The sequence below is a fragment of the Xyrauchen texanus genome, chromosome 1, assembly GCF_025860055.1.
Source record: "Xyrauchen texanus isolate HMW12.3.18 chromosome 1, RBS_HiC_50CHRs, whole genome shotgun sequence".
Classification (NCBI taxonomy): domain Eukaryota; kingdom Metazoa; phylum Chordata; class Actinopteri; order Cypriniformes; family Catostomidae; genus Xyrauchen; species Xyrauchen texanus.
This window is the reverse complement of record NC_068276.1, coordinates 31,345,739-31,368,274: the sequence shown is the minus strand read 5'-3', so window position 1 is coordinate 31,368,274 and position 22,536 is coordinate 31,345,739. Positions and strand designations below refer to the sequence as shown.

At 37.5% G+C, this 22,536-nt stretch overlaps 1 protein-coding gene across 25 annotated transcripts in view; it reads left to right on the top strand.

The window, feature by feature from the left end:
• Positions 1–22,536, top strand: part of LOC127617366 (MAP kinase-activating death domain protein-like) — an 81,054-nt gene that overhangs the window by 24,072 nt on the left and 34,446 nt on the right. For 20 of the 25 annotated variants that reach the window (XM_052090742.1, XM_052091200.1, XM_052090828.1 and 17 more), the window contains exons 5-10: positions 9,686–9,995; positions 11,873–12,004; positions 15,550–15,663; positions 15,796–15,876; positions 21,073–21,245; positions 22,249–22,484. In XM_052090742.1, the coding sequence (XP_051946702.1) occupies positions 9,686–9,995; positions 11,873–12,004; positions 15,550–15,663; positions 15,796–15,876; positions 21,073–21,245; positions 22,249–22,484 (1,046 nt within the window). Of the gene's footprint in view, positions 1–9,685; positions 9,996–11,872; positions 12,005–15,549; positions 15,664–15,795; positions 15,877–20,131; positions 20,189–21,072; positions 21,246–22,248; positions 22,485–22,536 lie in introns of all 25 variants that reach the window. The other 5 variants (XM_052089738.1, XM_052089654.1, XM_052089577.1 and 2 more) reach the window with 1 other exon arrangement.

Here is a 22,536-nt window from a genome sequence, read left to right as displayed (position 1 = left end):
GTCCAATCACAGGCTGCAGCACCTCCCACTGTCCCTATATGGCCCAAAAGTATCTACCCCGCAGTAGGAGCTAAAAATGTCCTCTAAAACAGCTTCGAGGAACTATAGTTCCTCATATGCGAAAGCGAGGAAAAGTACTTGTCCTGGGAAAAAGTACCTAAAGTTTTAGTACTGCCAGTGTACAGGCCCTTATGTACAAAAAGTACCATAAAAGAAGTCCAAATGACGTATGCTATATTGCAACTCTTCTGAAGCAGGCAATAGTTTTGTATGAGAAACAAACTAAAACTTAACAGATTAAGTTGTTATTCACTGACAACCTTCTGCCGTAGCTGTCAAATCTCATTCAAATTCTGACACATCAGAACGCAAAAACCAGTAAGGTTTTTGCTTCATTTTTCCTCCTTATATGGTGGAGATTGTATGCACACAAAGACCCCATTTACACCTGGTATTAAGATGTGTTGTGGGTGATCCGATCACAAGTGGTCAGCATTAAAGGGATAGTTCACCCAAAAATTTAAATTCTCTCATTATTCAACAATCTTGTTGCCATTCCAGATGTGTGCGGCTGTCTTTCTTCAGCAGAACATAAATGAAGATTTCTAGACGAAGATGGAGCTCTGTCAGGTCCTTATAATGCAAGTAAATGGGTGCCAGCATTTTGAGGGTCCAAGTGTCACATTTATGCAACATAAAAGTAATCCACATGACTCCAGTCTATCAATGAATGTCTTCTGAAGCAAATTGATAGGTTTATGTAAGAAACAAGTCTATAATTAAAACGTTTTTAACTTTAAATTGGCACTTCTGTCCAGGGCTCTGATGCTGTTTGAAATGGCCAAACTCTTGTGTGAGGTTCGTTCATCTGTTGTAAATAAGCATCGCTTCTGAATTCTCATGCGAACTTGTAAACAATGACATGCTTCCTGAGACTTAGAGTCTTAGAGTCTCAGGAAGCACCCAAAAATCCCAAAAATCTTAAATTCTGTTTTGATGAAGAAAGAAACTCAGATACATCTTGGACAGCCTGAGGGTGAGTAAATTATCAGCAAATAAAAATTTTTGGGTGAACTATTCCTTTAATACAGGCACTCCTCTGAAATAAACAGATACAAATAGAGCATGATGGAAAATTTACAACCTACTCCATTGAAGTGACTGAAAAATTATAAATTTGGCAGAATACCTGAATCATGTCAGGTTAGAAGTGACATGAAAGAAGTAGATAGTAAAATTACAAAATATTTTATTTCTGGGGGAGCTATCCCTTTAAAATTCAAATGCATTTGCATTATGCTAGAAATGTCAAGGAGGCCTGTATTGTTTGAGCCTGTGAAGTGCAAATGTTTGATAAAAATAAATCACAAGTGAAAGGAGGTGTGATATCACCCTGTAGCTTATGACTGGTTGCCCTCTAAAGCTAAGCAGGGTAGAGCCTGGTCAGTTCCTGGATGGGAGACCTCCTGAGGAGATGTTAAACCAAGGCTCTCTGTGGTCAATAAAAGTCCCAGGACAAAGCGTAGGGGTGTAACCCATTGGCCTTTCTCAGGTCATGGCCTCCTGAATTGGTTCTTTCACTCTACTCCCTCCTCTCCATCAATAGCTAGTGTGAGGTGAGTGTACTGGTGCACTATGGCTGCTGTTGCATCTTCCAGATGGATGCTGCATACTGGTGGTTGAGGAGATTCCCCTGTTCACTGTGTAAAGTGATTTGAGTGTAGTTTCAGAAAAGTGCTATATAAATGTAATGTTCATTAATTAATTCACAGCTCTTGTGACTTAGAGGGAGGAAAGAGAGAATAGAAGAGTGTGTAAGTGTTGTAGGGGCAGGAAGTGTGTGAGGGACAGAGGTGATTGTTTTCCTCTGAAGGGTTATATAAGTGGCTTGCTGCATGGTGCTTCACACTGGAGGGGGAAAGCGGTTTTTAAGAATGTCTCCTTCATATATCTCAGTGGGAATAGTAACTAAACCCTTGAGTATCAATTGGTAAACAATCTCCATGATAGCACTCTGGCACAGATCAATAAGCATTGAGTACAAGGCTTTTTATCTCAGTGATTTTCTCTGCAGAGTCTGTTCTTGCGTAGCCTAGCAACCACATCCACCATGAGCCACAGTTGCATTTGCAGGCCTCAATTTGTTTGCAGTTGAATTGCCCTGCCAAACCCCTTTGATTTGCGTGCAAGTGTAGAGAATAATTTAACCAGTAATGCAGCCTGTATTCTGAACAGATTTTGCATGTAACTGTAATGCTTTATCTTTTTCTTGTTCATTCAGTTCACTATTCAAGTTCATACTATATTATTTTTGTTATATACTTGGCTTGAGATCGATGCCTTTTTCACACATTGAAAATTAGAAAATTTTCCAGAAGATTCTCGAGCTATATCACATATTTTTCTAGATATGAAGAAATGTTACACTTATGTAGTCCTTTTCTGACACTAAACTCAAAGCACTTCACATAGTGAACGGGACTCTCCTCATCCACCGCCAGTGTGCAGCATCCATCAGGATGATGTGGCACCAGCCATAGTTGAATTCTATAATAATGCACCAAGATGCTACATTGCTTGGCTATGGCTACCAAAAACTGCTTACAATTTGGCTAATGAACTGTATTTCTTGATGGAAGAATAGTTACTCTTCAACTTGTGTATAAGAACACCCCTTGTAATGCACTGCCTCTTTTTGTTTTAGTTAACATGCTTACCTTGGCCTTATGTCACATTATAGTAAATATTTTAGATAGGAAATGACTTGGAGACCTGAAGAGTCCACTGTGTGATTGTGTCTGACTTTACAGTGAATTTGACTATAAAGGCATATTCTGAATCAGTCATCATGTTCTCTCAGTACTGCAGTGAGCTTGGCTTTGCTCATGTGGTTACCTTTCAGGATGCAGTACTCGGGGACTCTCCCTTGTAATGGCAAAACACACTATGCATCATAGTGTTTTCAACTGGGCTATTCTCTGTGTGAATAGTGATATGCCAGTCCAATGGCCTAATAAAGATTCCATTATCATCTTTTTTTCTAAATTAGGAGCAAGGCTGCATGAAAAAATATGATAATTTAGTACCCTAAAATAAAAATTTTAATTTTTAATTTTTTTTCAGCAAACTTAACATGTGTAATATTTGTATGAACAGAAAAAGATTCAACAACTAAGACATAAACTCAACGAGTTTCACAGACATGTGACTGACAGAAATGGAGTAATGTGTCCCTGAACAAAGGGGGGTCAAAATCAAAAGTACCAGTCAGTATCTGGTGTGCCCACCAGCTGCATTAAGTACTGCAGTGCATCTCCTCCTCATGGACTGCACCAGATTTGTTACCCCACTCTTCCACCAAGGCACTTGCAAGTTCCCGGACATTTCTGGGGGGTATGGCAATAGCCCTCACCCTCCAATCCAACAGGTCCCAGACGTGCTCAATGGTATTGAGATCCGGGCTCTTCGCTAGCCATGGCAGAACACTGACATTCCTGTCTTGCAGGAAATCATGCACAGAATGAGCAGTATGGTTGGTGGAATTGTCATGCGGGAGGGTCATGTCAGGATGAGCCTGCAGGAAGGATACCACATGAGGGAGGAGGATGTCTTCCCTGTAACACACTGCGTTGAGATTGCCTGCAATGACAACAAGATCAGTCTGATGATGCTGTGACACATCACCCCAGACCTAAGGGTCCTAAACCTGCCAAAATATGAGAATTTAGTCAATTTACACTAAAATAATATTTTTCATTTTCAAAACATATAAACTCAGCAAAAAAAGAAACGTCCTCTCACTTTCAACTGCTTTTATTTTGAGCAAACTTAACATGTGTAAATATTTGTATGAACATAAAAAAATTCAACTGGCACCAACAATCATGCTACGGCCCAAATCACTGAGATCAAACTTTTTCCCCATTCTGATGGTTGATGTGAAAATTAATTGAAGCTCTTGACCTGTATCTGTATGATTTTATGCACTGCACTGCTGCCACATGATTGGCTGATTAGATAATTGCATAGATGGTTGTTGGTGCCAGAGTATTTCTGTAACTGCTGATCTCCTGGGATTTTCACATACAACAGTCTCTAGAATTTACTCAGAATGGAGCCAAAAACAAAAAACATCTGTGGATGGAAATGCCTTGTAGATGAGAGGTCAACAGTGAATGGCCAGACTGGTTTGAACTGACAAAGTCTACGGTAACTCAGATAACCGCTCTGTACAATTGTGGTGGGAAGAATATAATCCCAGAATGCTATTCTGAGATGTGGATTGGCGCTGTTTTGGCAGCACGAGTTGGACCTACACAATATTAGGCAGGTGGTATTAAAGTTTTGGCTGATTGGTGTATGATACCTTTGTATGTGCGACATCCATCTCTGGGTGAAACTGCCCCATTAATAAACATCAAGACACATCTTCAGTTTGTTCCTATAAATCTCGCTTGGCTTGCTTAACACAAGTAATGTTGTACATACAGTCGCAGAGAAAAACAAAACTTTTCCATGGAGAAAAAAAGGTGATTAGGCAGATTTTTTTAGAAGACGGTTTGTATGTATATGATCTGAATCCTTCGCACCACTTACATCATTGAGATCAGTTCCTAATAAAGTTACAGACTATGGCTTGGCGAAAGGACAATGTAATCGAATATTTACGGTAAATGATGGTGCTGGGAAGTCACCAACTATATTAAATAATAGCCCAGGGTTTGAAATTAGCACCCGTCAAATTTCAGGGGCACTTGTGCAGTGACGGCTTTGCTCATCTAAACGCCACTGGCGAGTGACCTGTAAGACATCTCAGAGTGACGCATGAAAAGAAATGCTGTTAGACACAAAGACTGCTGTTTGTTCAGAGGCATGTAGCGTGAGTGTGTCTTGTGGAACACTCACATGTAACAAGTTTTCAAGAATAGTGTCATCTATGAGAGTGCTGCAAATGATCTTGCCATGTTAGTTTTGGACCCTAATTGAGAGTTAACTTACAATGCTAGTTCAACTATTATGCATGTTATGGTATGACATCATTGTTCTTGATGATTTCAGTGCAAAACTGTATTTGGAAGGACTGTAGATTCAATCTTCATTAGCCTTTGTGTCCTTACACATTCCCATCATAAAATGGAACATTGTCACTGCAGTAACACCCCCGATTAATGAAGATGTCTCAGTGGTTTTGACACCACAAATTGCCACTAGAAGGAAAGAGATAATATGGCAAGAAACTGAGAGAAAGAGTGCGTGGAGCTGGTGGAGACAGGCTGTATGACAGATTGAGGCCACTGACTGTTCTCAGAGAGCAGCTGTGAGAAGTGGGAGTTCTATGATGAACCAATTATGACTTACAGCTTTACTTCAACTGCCTACGCAACCACAGTCTGGCCTGTCTGGATCTGAAGAGACTCATGCTTATATATTTGAGATCTTATCAACCAAACTATTATATAAATCAAAACGGCATTTGTTTGGACAATGATGCAGTAACATGTTGATATGGTTCATTTAGCTAATGACATGGGTGACCAAACAACCCTCGCTAGAAAGATAAACCTAATAAACCTTTTTTTACTATTTAAGTATGCTGTGATACAGTCAGTGGCCACTTCATTAGGTACACTTTTTGTAATATTGGTTTGGACTTCCTTTTGAAATTTGGAGGTAGTCATAAGATGATGGATAGACGCACATGGTCAAACATCAATACTCAAGCAATGACATTTATACAAAGCTCAGTTGGTATTAAATTAAGGGTTCTAATGAGGGCTACGAAAATATTCCCCATACCATTACAACAACACCACCAGCAGCATAAAGCACAGACACAAAGTAGGGTGGCTCAATGGATTCATGTTGTTTTTGGCAAATTCTGACCTTACCATCTGCATGCTGCTTTTTTCATTTGGAGTTTGGGATTCATAACTCGTGCATCAGATTAATTCAGTAAACGCTTCAACTGATGTCGAAGTTTTTGATTCACTAAAAAGAACCGGCTCAAAAGAGTCTATTGTTCGGTTATCAGATTACACCGGAAGCAGTTTATGCTTTACGCTGTAGATTCAAAAGAACCAGCTCATTAGAGTCATTTGTTGCACTGTGTGTTTTGCACTAGATATTTAGTAGAGGGCATTGCTGCCACTGAATTGCGCTAGTAGGGTTCCCAACCCTACTATACATATTTAGAATCTTTACCTACAACTTTCAAAGATGTAATAAAAAGGAATTCTTAATAGATTCCCCCTAAAATATTTAATATGAATCTATGACATTTCTGTCATAATACCAGTTAGTGTTATTAAACTATTGATGTGTTGTTAGCCAGTGCTAATTATAATGGAAAAGCGTTCAATCCATTTTAAATGTTTGACTTCCTTTTACAGCTCTGTAATGTAGAACAATCTGTACGTTTTGTGGTCTGCGCTGCAATATCGTGGGAAGCCTGATTGAATCCTGCAAGTGATCCACTTTGTGCTATCCTATCTCTGAAGCATGCTGGTGTGGGCTTAGGGGGTTCTCTCAAAACCATGCTCCATTCGGCCCATGCAGATGCATGTGTTCGGAAATGGGAAGAATATTTAGTGCTTATGAAGTGCTGAACTCATGATGGATATAATTACATTTGCTTTGGTGGCCCAACCAAATGTTCAATGCAGGAAAAAACGTTGAAAACGTTGCCTCTGCCCTGTATCTACATGTTTTTATGCATTAAATTGCTTCCATTTTTAATAACAATTGCAATGTAAATATGGTTGTGATAACATGGATACTCTATTGTGAGTGTTTGTTATGGTGCAGTCTAGTGCTTATAGAGCTTTACCATCATTGTACTTAAAGTGATTAGTAGTTTAATCCTCACAGAGGATGCCAGCTGCCACTGTTTTTGTGCTATTTCTGTCTTCCAGACACTAGAATAGATGACTGAATGAGGCTTCAAGACAATACCATAATATACTGTCTAATTTGCAAATTACAATCCAATTAATGTACACAATTAATGTTTGAAAACATTCTGAGACATGAAATAGAAATGTTAGATGATGTGAACAGCTGAGCATAAATTTCTCAAGACCTTCCCACCCACTAAAGACTGTGGTGTCAAGTGCTGTCTGTGGCATAGGGCTGGTCAACTCATTAAGCGACAGCCTAGGGCAGCTTCGATTTGGTGGCACCGATCTAGGGAGCTAATTTTAGCATGTGTCCAATCTGTGTTGAACAAAATTATCACTGCATTCCGATAAAGTGTTGTGGCGACCCTCGACGGAACATATAAACTGTGTACTAAATGCCTTACTACCATATTATTCTTACTGTTTCTGTTATGTCTGTGTTTGGCAAAAACAGTGAGAGAAGTATGGAAAGTACGCCATTGTGAACACGACCATAGACTCACAAGTGCAGGGCTCGTGAATTGTAACAGTTCTCGATGCGTGAAATAAGCATTCTTTTGAGTTGGTTCTTGTCAATGAATTTGTCTAACGTGCGGGCTGAATCGTTTGAAGAGATTTGTAATGCAGTAAAATAGTAACCGGATGCTTTAGAAGACAGAGAACCTGCTGAATGAAGTGGAAACGTATTTACAATTCACTGAAACACAACCTGCAGCTGCATTCAGTCGTTTGCCAGTGATGAAGTTCATGTGCGAGTGTGTGTGCGGCCTGTGAACGATTGTCTACTGCAGGTAAAAACATTTTGAAACTAAAAGTGTATCAAAATACATGAAAGCACTTAAAAGTACCAAAAATGACCAAGCCATGTTTATTGGACATGTTCCTTGGTGAAGCTGACCATATAAATACCATGATATACTCAGGGTTGTGAGGGATACTTTTGAAATGTATTCCGCTACAGTTTACAGAATACATGCGGTAAAATGTAATTTTTAACATATTACGTTAGATTATTAAAGGTCAGTAACGTATTATTAATACTTTGGATTACTTCTTCAGCACTGGTAGATTTTTTCACTTGTTTTGACTATAAAAACTGCCAGTACTGTAAGACAAAATACAAATGTTAAAAATACATTCTCTGAAAAACCTAAATATCTAATGCAGTGTTGTTTCTAAAGCAAGATTTTTATATATTTTTACAGGAAAACAATACAAAAATTATCATCAAGAATATGATTTTTGCCTTAATATCAAAAGGTTTTACTAGAAGAAAGAAATTATGATTCAATGTGAATTTTCTTGATAAAAAAATATGATCGTGTCTGGTAACATGTGCATGTAAAATGGCTAGAAATGGCATTTTAGCTTAGCATAAAGCTGACAATTTACACAAGGTTTATTTCTGTTTCTTCTGCTCCAAACTTACTTCAAACTTACTTCTCCGTCTGCTCGTATGAATGTAACACATCATAAGACAGTGTTTCACCGCTGTTCAAATGCACTTTGCACTTTAATATGTATAAATGTTTCCCATCTGAAAGAACTAAATATTAAATGAAACAAATGACAATAAAATGCAAAGTAATCTCTTCAGTAATCAAAATACTTTTTGAATGTAACTGTATTCTAATTACCAATTATTTAAATTGTAACTGTAGTGGAATACAGTTACTTATACTTATATTATGTATTCTGTTACTCCCCAACCCTGGATATAGTATATAAATACCAAGGTTTTACCATATTGTACCATCACTGTACCGTGATACTGCCACAGCAGGATTTTGAGAAAGGTAACTTTGATAAACTTCATCTTGTGCTGTGTTATGTGAAAAGGTGTCAATATTTTTTTTATTCCATAGATTTACAGGTATATGTTGGCTAATAAAGTAAATGTTCAAATAATGCTCCAAAAATCATCAGAAATGAATACTTCATTGCTGTTTTTGCAAAAATATATAAATGAAAATAAATACATTATTAAAATATTTAATAAAAAAATATACAAAAATGGGAGATCGTGCCCCCAGACCCCCCTACAACATCATGGTACAAGATTGGCCCCAGACTCCCCAGTAATAATGAAAGCCTACAAATGCCCCTGCTGTGACTGTACAATGTGCATAGATCTTTGGGGCTGTGTGCCTTTGCTTTTTTTCCCCCTTTCTTTCTTTTTTTAACATCTTAGTGTTAAACCTCTTGACCTGGTTTCCATATTCTTTACATTAAGTTTATTTCTATATATGGTGATACCATTTATGATCCCTACTTAAGAAGCAATAATATCTTAACATCGTTATTAATAATGTTGGGTGATTGGAGGGTCTCGCCAAGAGTGCAAAATAGGGTAGGACCGGCACTGCTGTGGCAGGTAATTGCAAAAAGAAAAACACCTTATCAGCTGCTAAAACCAATTAATATATATATTTTTTTTTTTGCATAAATATCAATACTTTATTAATGGTTTGGCCTTTATATGTCCTCAAAGTGTAATACTTTAATACAATTCAAGCTGTTTGTGAGAAACAAGAGAACTCAAATTAGCGAAGCTTAGTTTGACAAGAACGTCTGTTTTAGCCTGATAATTTCAAGGTAAATTTCAAGGTTGTCGACTGAGTCAGAGCATGTATTTGTTAGTGTGTTTAACCTGCAGTCTTTATATTCCAGAATTTATATTCTAACTTTTGAGTAACATCTATTTAGTGTCTTCCTGCACACACATGGCAGGACCTTAACCCTAATCTAATGTGTGTGTGTGTGTGTGTGTTTGTATTTTGCTTCCTCAGGGACACAATGTGGCGTATATTCACAGGCGCTCTCTCCGTTGAGGAAAAGGAGAAGGGTAGTCAGGTGCTAAAGGACCTGAGGGAGATAGAGTCATGGGTGTATCGGCTGCTGCACTCCCCAGTGCCTGTCGCCGGTCAGCGACGTGTTGATGTGGAAGTGCTCCCCCACGAGCTGCAGCCGGCTCTGACCTTTGCCCTTCCAGACCCCTCCCGATTCAGCATTGTAGACTTCCCCCTCCACCTGCCCCTGGAGCTGCTTGGGGTGGATGCCTGCCTGCAGGTCCTGGCCTGCATTCTATTGGAGCACAAGGTATGGATGGCCAGAGGAGCTGAACTAAAACTTTGGTGGTATCAGATTGGAATATCATGGTACTTTAATATACAGTATGCAATGATACTGAATTATTACCATATTCGAGTAACATTTAAGGCCCCTGCACACTTCCTACAAATTCAAATAACAAATGGGTGTGATGTCATTTAGAACAAAATCTGGCCAAAAAGAAGGTGTTTTTTGAGTTTGTTTCGGTGGTTCATAACGGCTCACCAGCGTGAATCATCAACATGAACACAATGGTGTGCGAGTTAGCGAGCTGGTGCAAATTTACCTATATCTGTACAATCGTACGCGTAGAGACATTTTCCAAGAACATGTCATGCAATTTAAAAAAATATATATTTTTATTTTTTATTAGTCTTCAAAAGCAATCATACTAATTAAATACTCTTAATTGTCCATTCACTCATGTGCCATCTTCAGATGAAAACCATTCACAGATCTGCCCAAAGTGAGATATGCTTATGATCATTCTTCTGTCTGTATTCTTCTCATTAAGACTCATTTATACACCCATATTGGCTGTAGTATCAGTGTTATTATAAGTTACAATAACAGAGTGTAATAGGCAAACCATATAATGGCTGTGTATAGCGTGTTAGTGCATTAGTGCCATGATTGTGCACAAATGACACTATCTTCTGCATATGTGTATTACTTATAATAATATCAAGTAGTTAAAACAGCTTCTTTTACTGAACTGGTGTGAATTTTACTCTTAGAATGAGTCATGAAGTCATTGATAACACATTTGAATGTCATATTAGTTGATGTTTTACATGCAGTATTAAGCTTCCTCATATTTAAATGTACTTCTAAACACCTCCCCCAGCAGCATGGTGGGTGTCTTAATGTTCGCAAACAGTATGTTGTTGTCCATCTGTTTCGAAATTCTTTTTGGCTCTGATCTAAGAACGAAAGAGCACTTTGCCAAGAGTGTGCTAGGGTCTTCACTTGGTACTCGAAGGTACTTTAAAGAATACCATGGTACTACCATATTATCTAAAAACATGGTAATTTTTTGTTAGTCCTTCTTCAGTGTAGTATTGCCTACATGATTCTCACTAGATGATTTTAAACCTGCTTTGGTACCAGTGTTAAAGATGCTTAAAGTTGAAATGGGCTGTTGACTGTCTTTTCTGTATTTATTGAGACATGCAGACACTTGAGGGCAAGGAGTAATGTTACACCTCATCTTCTAAAATATACATTACTGCTCTATGTTTAGATTACTGGCTTTTCTAGATCAGTTGCTTTCAGGTGGAACTAGTGTTAAGGACCCCATGAATTGGCTTAACAGTGCAGCTTTCTGCCTGTTATTGACAAAATTTCCTTTTGAAAGAAGAATTTTGTGTGGGACATATCGAAAGACTTGTCCCTTAAAAAAGGCTTTTGTTTTGTCACAACCTTGAACCATGGCTGAGCTTGGATTGGCAAACTATCATACTACTCTTAACTATTTCTGCTTTATAGAGCTATGGCGGAAATAGTACGCATAGTAAGGGTAGTATGCCATTCCAAACTCGGCCCATGATTTGCTACTTGCTGGTTTGTGTCAGCGGGAGGGTCATCCTTATTCTAGAGAGCATTTCATTGGACAAAAATCTATGTAGTGCAGCATGAGTGAGTCATCAGTGATTTGGTTTAGACTACATTTTTTGCATAAGTGAATTTGGTCAACATTTATGAGAGCTAAGCACTAATATGTTGACCTCAAAGCAAACATATATGAAATAAAAGCCACAAAAATTCTGATATTTTAACTTTAATAATTTTACCAATGTGGGTCATACTGTATATTGATTTTGATTGTGGCAAGGAGAATAACTTTCACTCTCTGCTGTCTGTAGGTGGTACTGCAGTCTCGAGATTATAACGCCCTCACAATGAGTGTCATGGCGTTCGTTGCAATGATTTACCCCCTTGAGTATATGTTTCCTGTCATTCCACTGTTGCCCACCTGCATGGCCTCTGCAGAACAGGTAACACAGCATCTGACTGATATACACTGTGGTGTGCAGAATAAATGGATGGATCAATAAATAAATATAAAATTTTCTTGGCTACACACTATTATTTTATACTGTCCTTTTTGGAATAAGTGTGGAAATAATGTCTGAATTTCTTAACTCTCCTCTTCTCTCTCTCTCTCTCTCTCTCTCTCTCTCTCGCTCTCTCTCTCTCTCTCTCTCTCTCTGCTCTCTATCAATTGAAATTTGTTTTTTAAATTCAAACAAGCTTTATTAGCATGACTGTTGTACAGTATTGCCAAAGCAATAACAATTAAAAGAAAGTAATACAGTATAAACTAAATATGTGAGGGGGAAATGCAACGAAGGATACAAGGAAAAGAAAATAAATAAATAAAAACACATTTGATAATTTAACAGTGTTATTGATTGCTTCGTTTTGCTGTGGCAGGCTGCTACATATCTAGCTGCTGTTAATAAAAGGCTTGAGTTTTCTCCTAATATGGGACTCAACTTTGTTTGATTTGGTTGAGCTATAAAGTATTTTCTCAAATTTTGGGAATGTTTTTGTAGTGATCACAGTGTAGTAGGAAATGTTCCTCAATTTCTACAGCTCTCTGTGTGCACAAGGAGCACAGTCTCTCTTCTGGGGGCAGATATCTCTGTCTGTGCCGGCCTCTTTCAATGGTCAGTGGAAGGACACTGAGTCAATCTTTTACAGTCCTCAAATATTCTGCTGTTGTGTGTAATCTTTTTTGAGTTCCAAATAAATATCATTTTCTTTTGTGATTGTGTGATATGCTTCTAATTAGCAATATAATATTCTGTTTGTTGATTTATAATTTGGTTGGGCCAGAATATGGGCGTGTTGTCCTGTGATGGGTTTAGTTTGAGCACTAGCTGGGAGAGAGCACTACACTCTACATTCTCCTCTTGATTGTGATAGAATGTCGAGTCGCTGTTCTTTAAATGCTTCTAGAAATTGAGCGCTCTTTTTTTTTGGACACTAATTAGAAGGGGGTATCTGCCTAATTCAGCTCTTCATGAGTTGTTTGGTGTTGCCCTGAGTTCTACTGACTCTTGTCAACTCTTCTACTGACAACCTTGTCTAAAGGTAGTCAATGTTGAATGCCTTCTCAAAATTCACAAAACAAGAGAAGACTTTAGATTTGTTTTGCTGTACATGTTTGTCACTGATCGTAAGGAGGGTGTAGATATGGTCAGATGTTCTGTGTTTGGCCAGGGATCCAATTAGATTTTTCTTCATAATGTTGTGGACTCTAAGAATGTTTTCTAGCAGGCACAAATGCCTCTATAGTTGTTAGGCTCTCTGGATGTTTGATTTGTTTCTGTCCTGTTTAGGTAAACTGTAATATTACAGTGGTCAGATAAGGGTGTTTGGGGACTGACTGTTAATGCTCTGATATGTACTGGATCAATGTCTGTGATCGCAAAATCTACAGTACTGCTTCCCAGAATAGAGTTGTAAGTGTAACGAACAAATAAGTCTCCATGTACGCGACCGTTTGCTATATATAGATCCAATGACCGACAGAGCTGTAGTAGACTTTTCCCACATTTGTTTGTGATTTTGTCATAGTTATTTCTGTGGAGATGTGAGGGCATGAGATGGCTGACATATGTAATCTATTTGTCTCCCTGTGTTGATCTGGACTGTTCAACTCTAGTCCTGGCATTTAAATCACCAAAGATTAATTCATTTCCCTTTGGCTGGAAATGGTTGATTTCATCTAGTAGGATGGAGAAAGTTTCTTCATTATAATAAAGGGACTCTGTGGGGGGAATATATGTAGGACACAAGAATATGTTACCCTCTGTTGAGATAAAAAATAAATATTTTCAGCCAAAAATTATATTTTGATTGTTTCAATTTATCAGTATTGTTTTGTCCCCCTGAATCCCTGCCTGAGTTACTCCTCTTAGTTTGGTTGATGGTAGAACTATTTCTCTGTAGCCTATTGGACAGCTAGTGGACAAATATCCTTTACTCCATGTCTCTTGCAATATTATAATGTCAGAATCTTGAATTTATTTTTAAAAATCTGGATAACATGTTTTAATTCCCAAAGTAGAGGACTTAAGGCCCTGAAAATTCCAACATAAGATTTTCAATGAATATGAACCCATATACTACTGCTGTTGCCATTCCAAAAACAAGACAAACACCAATATATAGCATTGATAATTACAAGATATATACATATAGACAGCATACATACATGTATACATACATATATATATTGAGGTCAGAGGTTTACATACACTAAGTTAACTGTGCCTTTAAGCAGCTTGGAAAATTCCACAAAATGATGTTAAGCCTTTAGGAAATTAGCTTCAGATTGGCTAATTAGAGTCGATTGGAGGTGTACTTATGGATGTATTTTAAGGCCTACCTTCAAACTCAGTGCCCCTTTGCTTGACATCATGGGAAAATCTAAAGAAATCAGCTAAGACCTCAGAAAATAAATTGTGGACGTCCACAAGTCTGGTTCATTCTTGGGAGCAATTTCCAAATGCATGAAGGTGCCATGTTCATCTGTACAAACAATAGTACGCAAGTATAAACCGATCAGGAAGGAGACAAATTCTGTCTCCTAGAGATGAACATAGTTTGGTGCGAAAAGTGCAAATCAAATCAACAGCAAAGGACCTTGTGAAGATGCTGGAGGAAACAGGTAGACAAGTATCTATATCCACAGTAAAACAAGTCCTATTTCGACATAACCTGAAAGACTGCTCAGCAAGGAAGAAGCCATTGCTTGAAAACCTCTATAATAAAGCCAGACTACAGTTTGCAAGTGCACATGGGGACAAAGATCTAACTGTTTGGCCATAATGATCATCGATATGTTTGGAGGAAAAAGGGTGAGGCTTGCAAGCTGAAGAACACCATCCCAACCGTGAATCAGAGAGTGGCAGCATCATGTTGTGGGGGTGCTTTGCTGCAGGAGGGACTGGTGCACTTCACAAAATAGCTGACATCATGAGGAAGGAAAATTATGTGGATATATTGAAGCAACATCTCAAGACTTCAGACAGGAATTTAAAGCTCTGTCACAAATGGGTCTTTCAAATGGACAATGACCCCAAGCATACCTCAAGGTGTGGCAAAATGGCTTAAGGACAACAAAGTCATGGTATTGGAGTGAGCATTACAGAAAGCCTTGACCCCAATAGAAAATGTGGGCAGAACTGAAAACGCACATGCGAGCAAGGATTCCTACAAACTGACTCAGTTACACCAGTTCTGTCTGGAGGAATGGGATAAAATTATGAGAAGCTTGTAGAAGGCTACCCAAAATATTATACCCAATTTAAACACAATGCTACCAAATACTAACAAAATGTATGTACTTTTAGGACACTACTAAAGTAGTGATCCTAACTGACTTAAGACAGGGAATGTTTTCTACGATTAAATGTCAGGAATTGTGAAAAACTGAGTTGAAATGTATTTGGCTAAAGTGTATGTACATTTCTGACTTCAACTGTATACATATATATACATACATATATTTACATCTCTCTCTCTCTAGCTCCTGTTAGCACCGACTCCATATGTCATTGGTGTGCCAGCCAGTTTTTTCCTGTACAAGTCTTACTTTAAGATTCCTGATGATGTTTGGTTAGTGGATCTGGACTGCAACAAGGTATGTCATGTATTTGTAATGTCACAGACTACACAAAGACAGGGGTTTGTGGATTATGGCATGTCGAAAGCCATTAATAATTAATGTTAATACCTAAAAGTGGTCTTTTGTTGATTGTTTATCTCCTTGTAGGTCAATGCTCCTAGCAATGCTGAAATGCTCCCTCCTCTACCTGAGCCCGAGGCCTCTGAGCTGAAGAAACATCTGAAACAGGTAAACAAACCAGACATCCTTATCTACAGACCACTTTTGTTCAGACTCAAAAAATTAACACTATCAAGGCTCCGATTCTAATGTAAATTCTATAATAAGGAATATTCCTACCATCGGAGCAATTCAAGCTTAATGTACAACCTTGCTGTGGCAGTAGGGCAACCTTGCAGGCAACATGCGTCATCAAACCAAAAAGAGCACCAGAGCCTTTCACAGATGCGCTTTTGCACTCAAAGACAGCTGGACACATCAAATGCAGGGATCTCGAGAGGCGTTTTTCAATGTTTCAAACTACATTTAACTTGACACAGCATCCTATAAACACAGGGATGACTATAAACACTGAAAACTAGTGAAAAGCTACACAACCAAAGTGAAAATCTTCAAAAGCATGAGTACATAGACCAACAATTCAAAATAGCTCAGATGGAAGTAGCCCAATATTAATATGGAAATAAAGCAAACAATATTTTTAAGCAACTTTTTGTATTCTAGAAATGCTTAACTTGTCTACTCCCACAATATACTATATGTATTTTATATAATGTATTTTAATTATCTAAATAATTATATTTTTATATATGATATTTAAAAAAAAAAAAATATATATATATATATATATATATATATATATATATATATATATATATTTGTGCATGGAACTACTTCATTACTGCGACCGATCAGAATCTGCCCTTGCTGGTTCATAACAAATGATGCGTCCAAGACTTCGTTTGTAATTCAAAAAGTTCACTTCAGAAATAGTATCGTGACTTGTGCTGTTTCTAACAAGTTATTGGATAAACAAGGATAGACGGCTGGATGTGTGTGTTTGTGTGTCTGTGTGTGTGTGTGTGTGTGTGTGTGTGTGTGTGTGTGTGTGTGTGTGTGTGTGTGTGTGTGTGTGTGTGTGTGTGTGTGTGTGTGTGTGTGTGAGAGAGAGCGAGAGAGAGAGAGATGGAGCGTGTGCAATCACATGTTGCCACACCCAATCAGAGATGCTGTCAGCTTTTTCAGTGGAAAATAGATGCCCAAGCAGGGGTATTCCTCTCTATTTCACGGTAGCCGGTCCTCAAGAGTCGTTCAATATAGAAACAGCGATGTCCTCTGCCATTTTAAACAGTATGTATCCAATGTGGAAACTCCGATAAAAGGTAAGCACTTGAGTTCTGTAATAAATCAGTCTGTTGTGTCTCTCAACATGAGCCTTAATCCTGAAGTTGTCCGTTTAAAGCTATTTCCTAGCTTTGATAATATGAGCGATCACGGAGCGCAGTTCTATGTAAACAATGACTAACGGATTCACTTTACGTCTCCAACTGGCTCATATTACACACAAAATTTTTTTTTTGCCACCACCTGCTGGCTAACATGTAATTTCAAAAATAAAGACTAACTCCTAATAGATACACTTTAGTTTAGAACAGCATGAACGCGGAGTGATACACGCACAGTGAAGCGTCTGAGTGCTGATGGTGTCACACCATCAGTGCTCATGGAACATCTCTCATCCAATCAGATTCGAGGACCAGAATTAATTGTGGTATATATATATATATATTTATATATATTTCTTTTTACTAAATTGTCTTTATTTAGGTGCTTTTCTCAGTAAATATTGATATATGCTATTGATTGTGATTAAACTGCACATCATATAAATAATTTGATTAAAGTTTAAATCGATTGGCAGCCCTAATTATAATAGTGCTTTTAAATAATGCAAATATAAACCTCATAATGTATGTATATATATATATATATATATATATATATAGCCAACACTTCTATCCAGCAACTTACAAATGAGGAAACCTAATAAAACACAATGTTTTGAAGTCTATCATTTAAAGCTAAATGTAGACAGATAGTTAAATACGTTATCTGAAATTTTCTAATGTTGCTGTTGACAGTGTAATATTTTAGATGATAATACAGTAAATGTATTGTATTGACTGTATATCCCCCTTTTTTTGTTTCAGCTCTTGGAGGTAATAAACGTTTTGAGTTTCCTCAGTTACTGACATGTCTAATATGTCTAAATGTCTAGTTCTGTTGCTCAACCCTTTAAAGAACCCACATAGACCCTTATGTAGAGCTTCTGACCTGATTCTGAGCACATCTGAGTTTAATTAAAACCCATTAACATCAAGATGTGTTGTAAACCATTTACACATTTCATTGTGCTGTCATCATTCAGTCATAAACGGACAAACTCTGTTTCAAGTCTTTCTTGTGTCTTTTTAAGAGAAGCACATTTGTCTTTTATAGCAGAATCTGTTGTTTGTCTTTGCTAGTCTGCAGCAGAATTTCTCACCCAAAATTGATTTACCATTTTGTTGCATCTATCATTAATGATGTCATTGTAATCACTTATGCCAAAATAGTCTATACACTGAATCGTCAGGTGTGTGTCACAAACAATGACTCACAAATCTTCATTCGTCATTATGAAACACTGTGAATCAAGCCGTAATATTTACATCAAGATTGTTTTGGAACCTAAGTTATATGCAGTAGTGTATGCTGTATGTCATCTATTTTTATTTATTTATTTAGTGGTTTAAAGGGATGGGTAAAAAATATAGATTTACAGATGGATTGCAATATTCATTTGAACCATCACTACATCGATTCTTAAATCCTCAATCTTTTACTCTATGTGCAATCATCTGCAACAGTGAGAGGAAATAATTTGCATTTGCAACCAAATTTCACGTTATGCGGCTAAAATGTTTGTATTTGGCAACTGGCTGGTAAATGTTTAGATTTCACGCAACCCAATTGTCATTGAGTTATGTCTCTTTTAATACCCTTTCTGTTCTCTACAGTCAGTTGTTCATCAAAAACCAAACAAAAATAAGCAATTAATTGTAATCATGCCTAGCACAGATGAGATAAAGCCGTTTGAGTCTCTCACGATGTGCTCATTTTACAGAAATGCCGGTTTTGTTAAAGAGACAGTACCAGTTTTAGCACATGTCCAACAAATCAATGTAAATACTTTTAAATAGTACAAATTATGCAATTAAACAATTAACATGTAACAAAAATGTATATATAAAATAAGTTATTTATTGATTGAAAACATGGATTTGTTCATTTTTAAAAATCTAAATGTGACTAAAATTATGAAAAATAATGCACCTAGTTAAAAGGTCCCCTGTATAATTAACAGCATTAGCTGGACAATAATTTCTTTCATATTTAAACAAAAGGGACATTATAACTTAAATATACCCATATGAATCACGATCGGATTGAATCGAAATCGAATCGCGAGCTTGTGAATCAGAATCGAATCGAATAAGGAAATCTGTAGCAATGCCCAGCCATAGTGGTTTAGAGACCTGTTGCCCTCATTTAATAAATATACAGTATTTATAGAGACAAGCAGGAAGATTTCTAAGAACCAAACTCTGAGCTGAAGAAAGTATTTCTTACTCACAAGGAGTTTTTATTTTATTTTATTAAGTTGCTAGAGACTATGTAAGATATAAAACTTCCAAATAAACCTTAATCTACCATGTTAGTTTGAGTTTGAGTTCTGTTCAAAGTACTCCAATTACATGTTTGTGTGAGATCTGCTTTTCCATCACATAACCCAATGGTTATCTCTGATAACCATGGATGCCCTGATGTACCTGGTGTAGAAGTCATACTGTCTAACTTGTGAATTTGTGTGTTGCAATGGCTATGTTCTGAATGGAATACTAGCTTACTACCTACTTGGTGCACTGTATACAATGTATACAGCATACTATTTAAAAAGAAATAGAATGTGAAACAGTAGCCATTATCCCAGAATAACATATCAAAACAGTAACATTTGTCACATGACCTCATCATAATACATGTTGAATTCAGCGAGTGATGTCCAGTTATCCTTATGGAAATTATTTTTATTTTTATTTTGCATTTGTAATCCAATTTTGTGTCTAATTGTTTTAATATTTGGCTGAGTTAAAATTCACTGCTGATATTCCTTCCAGTTCATCTATCACACTGGAAATGGAAGGTCAAGTCGAGCACATTCTGTGCATGCAGAAAATTCACAAACTGTGCACATAGCACAAACTATATTCTGCAGTAACAGTATGGTAAGAGTAGTATGGTAGCATGCAATACCGAACATAGCCATTCTCTTTCTCTCAATTTGTCTTTCCCTGTGGTGTTTCCTCTCACTTTTTGTCACATGTGTTTTAGTGACAGGTTGTCATGTGACATTCCCTCCATGTTTTCTTGTGTCCTTCAGTGTCTGGTTAGGTTGACTCAGATCACCCAAAAGCAGATCTTCACCTCCGATTCGAAGGTTAACAAATCTTTGCTCTTTGAATGTGCCATGTTCAGTTTGCACGGAAAAGCGATTTCTTCCCCACCCCCTTCATACAACACACACAACACATACACCTACAGACATCTCTGCTGTATCTTTAACAAATATTTAAGACACACAGACGTTTCCTTACTTTACGCCCTTACAAATAATAAACTCATAAACTTGCACACAAAAAAGTCTCTGTTTGTCAAGATAGTCTTTAACTCTGCGCTGATCTTACTCTTCTCTCTGTGTTATGAAGATCTTACAGAAGTCCCCCTGTTTCTCATAGCACTATGTTTGGCTTGAGCATGTTTGAATGCAACTTCTTATTTAAATAACCCAAAGAAAAAATCATTTTAGGACATGGACCGGATTATGTTTTTGGTTTGGTAGTGTGCTGGCCAAATGGCATGTCAAGTGCAGGGTCTGTCTGAATGCCAGCTGAGAGGCATTGAGTGGGCAATGGCAGAGTTCTCAGAGTGCTTTGTTAATGGCTCTGTGTGATGACCGCTCACTTCCCTTCTAACACGACTTAAATCCTCAGTGTAGCACTGTGGTTTCAGGCAAAAGCTGTCGTTTAAACTTGTCGTTTGTGTAATGTTAATTTGATCTAATTGTAACCCATCTTTATTGTAAACAGAGACAAAGACTTTTGTTTCATCTTTGCCATTCATTAGGTCTATAGACGTTGATCTGACCGACGAATCTTGATCAAACGAATATCTGTAATGTTGGACATGATTGCCTGAGGCGATAGTGCTCAAAGTTTGGTCTTTTCTGTAATGTCAGGATTCATTGTTTAATGTATCTCTCCTGTATCAATCTCCCTCTTCCACCTGTCTCTTTGTCTCTGTGTTGTTTGTTGCTCTGTCAAGGCTCTGGCAAGCATGAGTCTGAACACTCAGCCCATTCTGAACCTAGAGAAGTTTCATGAGGGCCAGGAGCTGCCTCTGTTGCCCTCTGGTCGTGACAAAGCCTCCCCCTCCTCCACTGAGTTCAATCCGCTCATCTATGGCAATGATGTGGACTCTGTGGATGTGGCCACACGGTATGGAGTTATTTCTATATCTTACGTGAGATAAGGGTGAACAGCTGGTAAATCTTTAGTTACTACAATAATATCTTTGATATGCAAAGATAGTGCCCTTACAAAAAAGTGCAACGGAATTACCAGAGTATTTTTGGATTACTTTAGATTACCATGTATATACCATTGTATATTAACATGGATCAGTCAGTACCAGGGGTATAAATCATAGTATTTTGGCATTCCCAACCGATACCATCAGAGTACTCTTTACAAAGATGACCAATCTAAATATTTATATCAAGTCCAAAGTTGAAGTGATGTTACTTGTTACTTGTATTAAGAGTAAAATATTTGTTCTCTTATGTCCTTAAAGGTAAAATGTGTATTTTTGTTGAAATAATGTATACCATCACAGCTTAATATGCAGAGACACCTGTAAGGAAGCCATGGAATGGTTGATTTCCTCAAATAAAAAAATAAAAAAAGGTTTTATGGTGCAATCAAAACATGGCTTTCTTTGTTTGAGCATCTCATCTAGCCCAACATATAGTAGAAACATTGGTAACGCTTTACAATAAGGTTCCATCTGTTAACATTATTAAACAACATTAGTTAACATTAACTAACCATTAACAATATATTTTTACAGCATTTATTTATCTTTTGTTAATGTTAGTTAATAAAAATATATGTACTGTTTTGTAATTGTTCATTGTTAGTTCATAGTACTACATTAACTAATGTTTACAACTGTATTAGAAAATATTTTAATTAACATTAACCTAGATTAATAAATGCTTAATAATTATTGTTCATTGTTTGTTCATGTTAACTAAACAATGGTTCAACCAATGGCGTATTTGTGGGGTGGGGGAGGGAGTGTTATGGAAACCGGTCGTTATTTTTACAATTTCGTTTGGTGACGCTGGTGCCGCAGAAATTACACACTTCACCTTTAAAATGTCCCACAAAGCACTTGATATTTCCTTTAAATGTGTTATTTGTTTGTGTTTGTGATTAGAGTAGCGATGGTGAGGTTCTTCAACTCTCCAAACGTGCTGCAAGGGTTCCAGATGCACACTCGCACTCTGCGTCTCTTCCCTCGGCCCGTGGTGGCGTTCCAGGCCACGTCTTTTCTGGCCTCTCGACCACGACGAAATGGATTCACAGAAAAGCTCTCACACACCCAGGCAGTTGAGTACTATGGAGAGTGGGCTCTCAACCCCACCAACCTGGCTTTCCAAAGGATACATAACAGTAAGAGAGATGCGCACATTGTTATATTAGATCTCTCACCTTTTCACTTATC